Below are 13,579 nucleotides of genomic sequence, written 5' to 3' on the forward strand. Positions count from 1 at the left end.
AGTTAAAAATACAGAAAAGGCATTCCGTTCATCTCTTTCGCATAGCCACCCAGCTGACCAGTCTAATTGAACCGCTTGACTCTGTCAACTATTGCTGGTAGTCGTCTTGTGTATGCTCGCCTTCACCCTCATGTCTGGAAGGTCATATGTTAGCACCTCGTCAATGTAAAAACGGACTTTACGGACCGTCTAAAATGTCTTTCTAATAAATCCCTTCTATGAAAGCGCCTTTCGCAAATTTGACATTGGTATTGTGGCTCTTGGTGGGAAGATTGATGCCGTCTGTTATTTGTTAGTACTTCGATTCGTTGTCGCATGTGCATGTGTATGGAGGCAAAATACCTAAGATGTTCGGCTCTAGTGTATACCTGGTAAACTTAGTACTGGCTTGATTTCATTGACCGCGATTCTTACCTTTTGACATTCTGAACAGACGTGAACGGGTTTTCCCTTTTTTGCTTTGGACACCTTTCCATTCGGCGTTAATTGAGGGTCACTGTAGTCGCTCATTTTGGAAGAAATAAAAAACGTCACAACAGATAACAAAAGTAAAAAAGCAAAACGCCAGCGGAATGAGACCTTTTTCAACACACAGAAACAAATGATCATTCATTCCATATTTAAACAAATAAATCCTCCGACTCCTATGTCATTTCGCTTCGTAATTCCTCTTGAGTTAAGCCACGCGCTTATGATGAAAGGAGGCTTTGATCTGGGCATGACGAATCCATCGGGTGGTCCTGTCGATCAAAAATAGAATCTCCAATCGCCAATCATAGCCAACTAGAATAAACAAAAAAGCGGGCGTATTGCGTTCCGGGGTACGAAATCCTCAGCCCCGGAACAGGAATGATGATAGCGCGTAGGGATTATTGGTGGGGGGCTTTGCTTAGCTGACAAGATGGATGGCTTGTTGACTCAACTCAGCTTTGGCTAGATTGGGCGAGTGACAGTGAGAAGTAGTCAGACCGCGGAGGTCGGACATTTCCATGGCCGATATGTTAATGCTGGAAGTGGAAATTTGGTCGATGACTAGAGTAAGACAGACAGCAGAGGCTGACAAGTCATCGCTGCATTTATAATGAACTGGGCATGGGCAATAGTATATCGTGAATCACTTCTTTTCATCAGCTGAGTGGTTATACCATGTTGGTATGTGATTTCCTTGAGTCTAACTTGACAATGTATTGACAACTGTTGGTCCTTCCCATGCCTTGGTGATCACGGCCATGACAAGGATCATATTGAAACCAATACTGCCTAACCACAGTTTTCTGAACTAGATGGATGATGACTGTGTACCTATCGCGTCATTTTACTTGCTGTTCCCTTTCCAGCAACATGATGCCCTCCAGCGACGATCTTCCACAACAACAACAACCAGCGTAATTGGTTTAGTGGTAAAATTCTCCGTTGCCAGTCACGTGCACTTCCTTCCTCGATCGACATCGATATAACCTATTTTTAACCAATAATCTCTTTACGCCAATAGGGTTCCTTCGGAACCCCATTTGGCGTAAAGAGCCCTGGGTTCGATTCCCAGATTACGCAAAATCTCGAAAGCTGCGCTTCGAATATCTTTTTGCATGTTGGGATGTTTTCTGAGGCTATTCGGACTTGGGGGTGGTGAGAGGTGCAATGTGGCGGCAAGTTGGAGCCAAATACTAGTGCCATACGAAATGGGAAGGTAGTTATGGATTTGAACATATCTACTACTAATCCCAAATGAACCCAGTAATCAAGACGCACACTTGTGTAGTGGTCGTGGGACGAAGTACGTGGTGTCAATGGTTCGGTATGAGAGGCAGATGAATCCAAATCGGAGGCGGCTGATCGTGTGTAGTCGATGTAGCATGAGGGAAAACAGCACTGAAGCAAGTAAAACATTCTAGGTAGGAATTGGGATGAAGACTAAAAATCGAACAAGTCATTATATATAGCTGTTCAGGCACGAACAAGTACTAAAGTGTTTAACAACAAAAAGGATAGGCCAAATTAACATGAACAAGAGCAAAGTCAAAGTCCCAGCTCCTTCTTTATAGCAGGCAGAATAACATTATCATTCCAGTTCCAGATCAATCCGCTGCTATGACCAGTAAATGCAGCACCGGTCCAATAAGTGTTGCGAGGTCCTTCAAGCTTCAGAAGCTCCTCAAAGCCTAAGAGCAGGGTCAATGAAAGCTCAATTACACACACGCTCCTCAAAGAAGCCATCACCAATCTCCTTGGAAGAAACATGGAGTTCGAAAGGTGCATGATTGACGAGGACAGGAAATGTGACCTTCTTCGCTGCACCAGCTGGGACAGCACCTACACGAGCAAGATTCGTGAGTTCCCTTCGAATGACAGCCTTGGCATCAGCGAGACTGTAGTCGGCATTGTCAAAGGCTACACCGAGAAGGAATTGCTCTGAAAAGCCGGGAGGGATGTTGTAGCCGTTGCTTCCAGGGATGACAGGTGTATGGGCCGGTGTGAAAGCGCCGACGTTTTGAAGGTTGACATCGACACCGGCGATGTTGGCGACACCTGCGACATAGCCATAGGCAGAGAACTTCGAGAATATGTTCCTTTCGTGTGGGGCAAGATCAAATGAACCGACGTTCTTCAGAGTCTGGGGAATGGCAACAAGAAGCTTGCGTGCCTTGAAGGTAACGTACTTCCCATGTTGTTTAATGGTAACAACAACACCATGTTTGCTCCTCTTGACACTCTTGACATCCGAGTCAAGGTAAATCTCATCAGTGAGCTCAAGGGCCGCAGCATCATAGATAGTTCGAGCATTGCCAGTTTTTGGGACAATAAATCCTTTGGTGACACTCTGCAACAAGCCAGGTCCAAACTTCTTGATCCCGTAGAGAGCAGGAATGGTGGTGATGTTTCCAGGGTACCAGCCAAACTGAGAGATGAGAGAGAGGAGATCAGTGAAGTTGTTTTGTTTAGCAAACTGTGAGAAAGGCTGAAGAAGCTCCTTGGGCACAGGGTTGGGAACAAAAGTATAACCTTGGTCGATCCAAGGATACTTTGTCAAGACGTTTTGGCTGTAGGATTGTATCGCAGAAGCTATAGCCTTTGCTTTGGCATCGGCGGTAGCCTTATCTGGAGGGGGAATGGGGATGCCGAGAGAAAAGTCATATTGTTTGGTCTCTTTGTCAGAGACGAGAGGACTTCTGACGATAGTCTCAACGCCAAGGCGGTCGAAATACTTTTGGACAGTCTTGCTGTTCTCAAATATGACAACACCAACGTTGGCCGCCGCCTTTGTCTTGGGGTTGATGTATGTCTCAGCATGACCTCCGATCTTGTCCTGTTTCTCAATCACAGCAACCTTTGCTCCAGCATCCTTGAGGTTGATGGCTGCATGGATACCAGATGCACCGCCGCCAATGATTGCAACATCCACGTCGATGATATTGACTGGGGACGTATAGGCCGCCGCTGCGGAGGTTGTTGATAGGCAAGATGCCAGGATGAGGGCAGAACTGAAGAGTCTCATTGCGAGAAGGAGAAGAGGAAGAAGAATGAATGACTGACTATGGGACAAGGTAGCAATGGCAGAAAGTCTGATTTATATGAACCACACTGGAACAAAATAATCCAAGACGTAGATCATTGTGCTATGACAATGTGACATCTCACATACGCCAAACCACCAGCGAACAGTTTTTCTTCTTTTGGTCCCGTAATGGTCACCCCTGTCTGCCAAGTGTGGACAAAGCATTCAGCTATTGAATATTTTCCTTGATCGAGTTAGTTTCGGGCCTCATTCTTGACAGATCAACAACAAGGCGAGATCAGCCCGTTTTCACATTGTTTTTCTCATTGTTCGTATGACGTGGAATTGACATTACAGTTCTCAACTGACCATGGTCGGTTGAGCTACATCCTCCGTGGAGACACGGAATCAGTTATCTTGTGACTTGAGGAGAGATGTGGAATCCACTAACTGTATCTGATCAATTGGATTGGATCTAGGGGGCTCGCGTCCTTCATCTAAACAGGAATTTAATCAACGCTACGCAGGGCCATGTCTACGAAAAGCAAAAAAAAGACAAAAAAAGACATTTTGCCTGCCCGATAAAGTCATTCATGATCGATGAACCTTGCATAATGAGATTTTCTGAGACAACTGTTTTTATTTTCGTCATTGGCGTGACCTGGCGTTTGGCAGCGATGAACCGTATTGTCGGGCTCAACCTTGAGATGGATCTACACTTTCGATGTAACGTTTTCGTTGGCAGAGCAGTTAAATAGAAAAAGAATACTGACATGATAGAACGGCGACGGGTGAAGTCGCGGCATTTTTGACCCGAGAAAAGCAAAATGTATCACGATAAATAAGGCGCGCGTGATGACATGTCCTTTTCCTTATCTGAAGGTTTTTTTGTGCGAGCTTGCGAAAGCCATGTTCCAAAAGGACAGATTACTTGATTGTTCTAAGAGGTAGACAGACTGGCAACAAGACATATAGTGCATCACCCTGTATACCTTTCCGCTATCATGATATACGAATTGAGGTCACAAGCCTCTTCAGTTCAACAGATTCTTCGCTCTCAATTGCCTGATCTCAACGCAGCTAATGATTGTCACCACTCAGCCATCGGGCTCGCCACATGACATGTAGGCGCTGAGAGGCGTTGAACATCCGTTGTTATTTAAGAATTCTTTTATTTATTTTCGGGGACAATGAGCTGTCAAGACTCGGTTGTCACACCTGGCAAGAGTAGATTTCCAATTGACAAATGGGTTGGACAAGCATATCTATACCAACCCAATGACCTGGCCCAAACTCTATAAATACAGCTTCGCAGTCTGCTCGCTTATTAAGATCGGGGTGTTTCAGGACATTTATAGTGGAAGGACTTTTATTTTCCGGCAGTAATTAAAAAAGAACAATTAAAATGTCATCTGACGTGTCGACGTTCCCGCAAAGCAACCCACCTACACCAGAAATCTCATACGAACTACCAATCCAACAAATCACAACGAGAAACAAGTTCTCGCTGGTGGGACGAGTTGATCCTACGAGGTGGCGCATGTAACTCAGCCCCAATCGCCCGAGGCTTTCTCGGTTAGACCGGCCAGTTAGTTAATCGGGGAATTGCACGGGGTGTCAGTACCCGCATATCCGGATATGCATATAAAATATGTGACTTTTGCATATCTAGATATATATATAATAATATAACCTTCTATAAAGCTATATATATATCCTCTCTTTAATTTAATTATTTTACTTTATTTAAAGCTATTTAAAGCTTCTTTATTATATATAGTAATTTAATATTATAATTTATTATTTATAGATAAATTATAGCTTAGTTATTTATTAATTTAATTATATTTATAGTATTATAATTTTATTCTTTAAATTATAATATTATTAAATATATCTTTTTATATTAATATATAATTAAATTATAATATAGCTTTATATATATATATTTTAATTTATAAAGCTATTAAATTATTTTAATTTAATATTAATTTACTATAAAAAATAGTTTTTAATAATATTTAATAATAATAACTTAAATAATAAGCTTAACTTTAATATCTTTAAAGATAATATTATTACTTTAAATAGTTAAATTCTTTTTAATTTTAATAATTAATTTATACTTTAGCCTTTTATAGTTAATAGCCTCTATATATAACTCTTCTAGTTTTACTATATTCTTATATAACTTAATAGATCTCTTAATAGTCTTAGTATTAAGATTAAGAAAGTAACTATTATTAATAAGTCTTAGTTTAAGGATAGTAACTAGTATTATATTATATAAAACTTATAAAAGTAGTTAGTAAAGTACTGTAAGGGATTAAGATTAACTGACTTTTATCTTAGTAAGATAATTAGTAATAACTGCAGATATCTTAGATAATATTATAGATTTACTAGTTAATTAAGGTTAAAAGAGGAAGAAGTTATTACTATTTATATAGTTTAATAGAAGCTTTTTTTATTAATTATAGCTAATATTATAGAGTTTAAGTAGTTACCCTATTAATTATATTTATATTAAAAACCTTATCTTAAGAGAAACTATATATAATTCTTTAATTTATATAAATAGATAAAGTATTATAAATAACCTTTAATAAAACTAAAAAGGGTAAAAGTAATCTTATAATTATATACTAAAAAAATAAATAATTAATAATAATATTTTTAATCTTTTTATAAAAAAAGTAATTTATTTTTTTCCTTTAGCCTTTAAAGCTCTTATATATAAGTAAAAGAATAGATTAATTATACTATTTACTTTTAATTTCTTTAGCCCTTAAGATTAAATAAATTAATATTATTTTAATTACTTTTAATAATTAAGCTTACTTTTAATTATTTAAATTTAATTTATTAATATTATATATTACTATTTAAATAATTAATTAATAATATAAACTATTATACTATATAGATATTAAATTTAAAGTATTTAATATATTAAGTAGCTTAATAATATTATAAATTAATATTAAGCTTAACTTATTCTAAATATTATATCTTTCTTTATTATATAAAGCCTTATAAGGTATAATATAATATATTAAGTAGGTAAAATATTAATTCTTAAGTTAATTTAGCTTATATTAGCTATAAGAATAATAATATATACTTTAGTAATTTAAATAATATAAATAAATAATATATATATTAACTAAGTATTTCCTTAAGGGTAAATTAATTAAGTATAGTAAGGAATATAATAAATTAAAGTATTTATTATAATTATTTTAATATTATTATACTTTATTAATATCTTAATAAGTATATAAAATCTATAGCCTTATATAGCCTTATAAATATATTTATATAAATTAAATTTAATTAATAATTACTATTTTTAAAAATAGCTATAAAGTATAAAAAAATATTAAATAATATTATATTAATATAATTAATATATTATTTAATTGCCTTTTTTTTTCTCTATTTAATAATATATAAATAATTATTATATAATAGCTAGAAAAAAACTAATAGTAGAGTATTTAAAGTAATATAACCTTTTATAAAGTAATTTTATTTTAACTATAAGGATTTATTTATTTATTTGTTTTTTTTACTATATAATTATAAGATTACTTTTGCCCTTTTTAGTTTTATATAAGGATTTATAATTATAATATTATATAGAAAAGATATATATTAATATATTAAATAATAAGTAAATTAATTAAATTAATTAATATAATTAATTAATAATCTATATACTTATTAATTTACCTTTTTAAGCTAATTTTAAATATATATACTAATTAACTCCTTAATTAAAAGACTTCCTTTTAAGTATAGGCAATTTAACCTTTATATACTAGCTATTTTATAATTAAATTCTTTTCTTTATTTATTTTTAATATTATATTAAAAAGGCCTTCTTATTAATTACTATATAAAGGATTATATTTCTTTAAAAGCTACTCTTTAAAAGCTTTAGCTTTATTATTAAAGTAATTCTTATTATTAATTTAACTATTTAACTCTTTAATTATTTAATCTTTTAATCTATTTACCTTTAAAGACTATATAAAAGGCCTTATTTATATATTTAATTTATATTATTAATATAGTAATATATTATATTATAGTAAAAGCCTAATTACCTTATAATATTCTTAATTTATAAGTATTAACCTCTTTAATTAAGTATTATATTAAGCCTTTTTATACTATAAATACTTAGTATATACTCTATATAGCTTTTCTTAAAGGTAGTATAAATTAAGTAAATAGCTATATAAAGGGTTATATTTATTTTTTTAATATATAATTATAAGATTACTTTTGCCCTTTTTAGTTTTATTAAAGATTATTTATAATACTTTATCTATTTATATAAATTAAAGAATTATATATAGTTTCTTTTAAAATAAGGTTTTTAATATAAATATAATTAATAAGATAACTATTTAAACTTTATAATATTAGTAATAAATAAAAAAAGCTTTTATTAAACTATATAAATAATAATAACTTCTTTCTCTTTTAACCTTATATAATTAGTAAGTTTATTACTTATTTAAAATATCTATAGTTATTATTAAGATAAATTAAATTAATTAATCTTAATCCCTTATAATACCTTATTAATTACTTTTATAGGTTTTATATAATATAATACTAGCTATTATCTTTAAACTAAGACTTATTAATTATAATTACTTTTTTAATCTTAATATTAAAACTATTAAAATATTTATTAAGTCTTATAAAAATATAATAATACTAGAAAAATTATATATAAAAGCTATTAACCTTTATATAATTAAGAAAATAAATAGCCTTATTAAGGTTAAATTAATAGCCTTTAACTATAATATTATAACTAATAGGTCCTTATGCATACAGAATAAGCACCCCACTTTTCGCTCTAATTATTAACTACCTACCCTATAGAAGTTAAATATACACTATTTAACTTATATATTATTAAGTACATACTATTTAGCTTATATATTATTAAACTAACCTTATTTAATTTATATACCTCTAAGTATATATATATTCTCTTAGCACTAGATAGAACTTAGCTTACTAGCTATTAATAAAACTTCTTTACCTAAATATACCTTACCTATACTATTTATTATTAAGAGATATAACACTTTACTACTACTTAATAATAATACCTTATACATCTACTAATATAAACCTAGTATAGACTAGTTTATCCCTTAGGAATTATAACTATTATATATTAATAGCTCTTATTTAGACTATACTGCATTAATACTAAGCAATAATATACTATCAAGATATCTAGTAACAATACTAATAACGCTCTAGCTCCCCCTTACATAGGACTACCCCTAAGCACTGCCAAAATAATAGCTAAACTTCAGCTACTCTAGAACACTGTACACACCCTGTAGGCATAGGTCACTAAACTATCTACAGTAGTACCCCTAGTTAACCCTATAGATAACCAGCAGGACCTTAGAGAAGTTATTAAGCCAACTCCCCTGGAGCTATTTAAGGGAAAGGCAGTAAACATTATACCATTCCTAATACAAATAAAAGGATACTTCTGCCTATTCCTACATAAACTAGATACAGTAGCCAAGAAGATACTATATACTGCACTACTAATCCAGGGAAACGCTAAAGACTAGTTTAAACCTATCTAGAAAGATTACCTTAAGAATAAATACAATCAGCAGGACCAGGAAATACAGAATATCTTCACAGACTAGCTTAATTTTAAGGCACTCCTTAAGGACAACTTTAGAGTCATTAATAAAGAACAACAAGCTGCCGCTAAAATCCTAGCCCTTAAATAACACAGCTTATATACAGCTCACTTAGCCAAGTTTCAATAGCTTATAGCCAAAACAGAATAAGACAATAAAATACTTATAGAAATATACTACTATAGCCTTAAAGAAGAAGTCAAAGATAAACTATATAAAGCCAATAAACCTAATAACCTTATAAAGTATATCACTATAGCCATTAAAATTAACAAACAACAATATAAATGCAGAAAGGAGAAATCCAGTGCCAGCAGGAAAGGGAGTAATTATAACCTATACTACCCTAATCAGCATAACCGCCGCAATTAAACAACTAGACCCCAAAACAGCAGTAACCAAGGAGGGATACAGTAAAATAATACCTCCTATAGCAGCCACTCTGGCCCAATAACTATTAAAGCTACTTAAGCATATAGGCCACTAACTTACTAGAACTATAGCAAGAAGGGACATAAAGAAACAGATTACTATAACCCTGTAAAAACTAACTAGAAGTACTAACTAATACCTAAAGAAAAGAATATATAAAATACTAACTTACAGGAAAATAAAGCGCAAATAGCAATTCACACTATATAACAAACCAATACCACTATATAAGTAACTCGCAAGAATTGGCAACTAGTGCCTAAGCACCTAACCATAGAACAATAAGGAAGCAGGATTACTATAACCAGAAGAGGCAAGAGCGCCCCTAACACAGGATTAACCAAGCAAGCCCCAGGTAGTAACCTACATAATTAAAAGATAGGCAATATTCCCATCAGGATAACAAGACTGAGATCTAATCTATACTATAAGGACCTTAATTTCATTAGTGTACAATAAGTAACAAAGGAATTTAACAATAAACAAGCTATCGAAGAGTAAAGATAGAATATAAGGAGAGATTTAGACAGAAGAGACACTCTAAACCCCCAGGAACTAAGACTTATTAAGCAAGAAAATGCATAGGATAACTAACTTGCATTATAATATTAAGAAGAACTAAGCCAAGAATACCAATGCCTATATAACAAACAATATCTAGATAAAAAATGCAACTTACATTACCCTGGCTAATAAGGAAAAGATAATAGCCTGCTATACTAGTAGAGCTATAGCATAGCAATAAGAGCAGAAGGGTTATAATAATACCCTTAAGAGCTCTATAAATAACTAAGAATAGTCAATAGACCTGCCTAGAACTGAAAGTATAAATCAGGGGAATATAGCTAACCGCTCTTATAGATAGTAGAGCTAATATTAATACAATTAACTCTTGCATAATTAATCGCTTAAAGCTACTATAGAAAGACAAGACCTATCCTTACCTAATAAGGAACTTAGAAAGTTAACTATTTAACTATAAAGGAGGACTTATTACTTACAAGATTAATTACCTTAAAATATTTATTAGAACTTAAAGATAAAATATTAACCTTAACATTATCCCTACACTAGGATATAACCTAATACTAAGATACCCATAGCTATAACACTATAACCCCTATATTAACTAGAGGACTGGCTAGATTAGCAGTTATGCTAACCCCTTTAACAATAAGGCTACAGATTCAGAAATAGATAATAAATTAAGATCTTAAACTTTAACCAATACCTACGGCAAAGAATAGCATAAACAGAGAATTTACCTACCTCTAAACAGAGTACAATATAAGTAAGCACAAGGCAGGGCAAGATAAGTCAGAAAGACCCTTATATTATTTAAGAATCAATTAAGAACACTAAATAAATAGCTAGAATAATAGCCAGAAATAATAGATAGGCTTAAGAATGTACCAGAGGAGTACTGCATCTATAATAGGCTATTTAAAGAGGAGCTTAATATGAAGGTACTGCAGTATTTACGCTAAAACCACGAGATCTGCCTTACATCAGATGAACTACCCTTCCAGAAGATTTATAACCTTAATAAGATAGAACTTACTACTCTTAAGGAATACCTAGAAAAAGAATTACAAAAGAGTAATATACAAGAATCCTCATCTACTGCAGGATTTCCTATTATATTTATACCTAAGAAAAATAGAAAACTATAACTTATTATAGATTACAGAAGGTTAAATGCTCTTACTATCAAGGACTAAATACTACTTCTGCTTATTATAGAACTTAAAGACTGCCTACAAAGAAAACAAGTTTTTACTACCCTTAACCTTAAAGGAGCTTATAACCTAATCTGCATTAAGGAAGGCAATAAATAGAAGACTGCCTTTAGAACAAAATTCAGATTATTCAAATACCTAGTTATACCTTTTAAACTTACTAATACTCTAGTAATATTCTAAAGGATAATTAATAATATTCTATAACAATATCTTAATATCTTTATAGTATACTACCTAGATAATATCTTAATCTTCTTAGATAATAATAAAGAATATAAGGAATATATCCATAAGGTCCTTAAAGCACTCTAAGATACCAATCTTCTAGTAGAACTAGAGAAAAGCTACTTCTATATTATAGAAGTTAACTTTCTTAGATATACTATCTTACCAGGAGAAATCCAAATAAACTAAAAGAAGATTACAGCAGTATAAGATTAGCCAATATTAATAATAGTTAAGGAAGTATAAAGCTTCTTAGGATTTACTAATTACTATTAACGCTTTATTAGAGACTTTAGTAAGATTATAAACCTACTTATAGAATTCATAAAGAAAAACTACAAGTTTATTTAGATTAAAGATGCGCAAAATATATTCAAGAGATTATACAACGCTATCCTTAAAGAACTAGTTTTAATTATATTTAACCCTACAAAGGAGATTAAGTTAAAAATAGACTTATTAGACTTTACCTTAGGAGGATAGATTAGTTAACAAGATAACAACAGAAAGCTATATCTAATAGCCTTTTACTTTCACAAATTACATAGAGCTGAACTTAATTACCCTATCTATGATAAAGAATTCCTAGCCATTATTAATTATTTTAAGGAATTTTAACACTACCTTATAAAAAGCCTTTACTAGATCAAGGTCTATACTGACCATCAGAACATTTCGCACTTCACTACCACTCAAGAGCTAAACCAATAACAACTTTATTACACAGAGTATCTATACAAGTTTAATTTCACAATTATCTATCGCAAGGGATTAGACAATAGATATACAGACGCTATTAGCAGAAGACCAGATTATAACACTGGCATTACAAAAGCCAAAGAATAAGTCCTTAAGCTCAATAGAAAGGGAAAATACTAGTTTACCTAACTGGCATAAATAATCGCATAAATAATACAAGGAACCCTAGATCCAGGAGATTATAAGGACTAAGAACAATAAAAATAGACAGTATAGGAAATATATAAATATCCCCTATATAGACATCAGGGTATCATAAAGACCCTTAAGCGATTACAGAGCTATTACAATTAGCCTAATATAAGGAGACTAGTTAAAACTATCATTAAATAATACGACATTTATATAAGGACTAAATTATAAAGGCATAAGCCTTATAGAATACTATAAGTATTCCTAGTTACTTAAAGACCTTAGGATTTAATTATAATAGACTTTATTACTAAGTTACCTTTATTAAAAGAACCCTTAATTGGCATCTTTTATAATAGTATTATGGTTATTATAGATTATTTTATAAAATTTTCTTATTATCTACTATATAGAGAAGCAATAGACGCAGAAGAGCTTACATATGTCTTCTATAGGCATATTATCAGTATATATAGCCTACCATAAGAGATCCTATTCAACAGAGGACTAATATTTACTGCTAAGTTTTAGCAAGCACTTATATCCTATCTAGGACTTAACTACTAACTTACTACGGCATTCTGACCATAAGTGGATAGACAGACTGAACAAATGAATCAAGTTTTAGAACAGTATCTACAATACTATATTAACTATGAATAAAATGATTAGGTTAAAAAGCTACCAGTTATATAACTAGCTTATAATATTACCTATAATAAAAGCATGAGATTAACACTAGCTTACGCTAACTTTGGATTTATACTTAATAGTTATTACGCTGCCTATAAAACCCTGATAATCAACCCTGCCATATAAATTAAGGCAGAAGATATAAAGAATCTATATAAAGAAATAAAGAAAGAACTAGAATTTATTAGAAAACAGATAATAAAATACTATAACATAAAAAGGATTAAGAGATTAACCTTTAAGGAGAAAGAGATGGTCTACTTATTAACAAAAAACATTATAATAAAATGGCTGATACACAAGCTTAACTTCAAGTTTATCAGACCTTACAAAATCCTACGAAAAATCTCAGAAAATAACTACAAACTGAACCTACCACCGAAGATCAGGATCTATCTAATCTT

The 13,579-nt window shown here is 31.9% G+C and overlaps 2 protein-coding genes across 2 annotated transcripts; both read right to left on the reverse strand.

The window, feature by feature from the left end:
• Nucleotides 1–88: 88 nt before the first annotated feature.
• Nucleotides 89–510, reverse strand: FPOAC1_007394 (uncharacterized protein; the record flags this gene model as incomplete). The annotated part of the gene is made up of 4 exons (XM_044851862.1): nt 89–134; nt 187–282; nt 343–368; nt 415–510. 4 exons carry the CDS (start codon nt 508–510, stop codon nt 89–91), a joined length of 264 nt encoding a protein of 87 aa, XP_044704532.1.
• Nucleotides 511–2,182: 1,672 nt separating this feature from the next.
• FPOAC1_007395 (uncharacterized protein) lies at nt 2,183–3,493 on the reverse strand (the record flags this gene model as incomplete). The annotated part of the gene is made up of 1 exon (XM_044851863.1): nt 2,183–3,493. One exon carries the CDS (start codon nt 3,491–3,493, stop codon nt 2,183–2,185), a length of 1,311 nt encoding a protein of 436 aa, XP_044704533.1.
• Between the last annotated feature and the right edge of the window lie 10,086 nt (nt 3,494–13,579).

The sequence above is a fragment of the Fusarium poae genome, chromosome 3, assembly GCF_019609905.1.
Source record: "Fusarium poae strain DAOMC 252244 chromosome 3, whole genome shotgun sequence".
NCBI classification, from domain to species: domain Eukaryota; kingdom Fungi; phylum Ascomycota; class Sordariomycetes; order Hypocreales; family Nectriaceae; genus Fusarium; species Fusarium poae.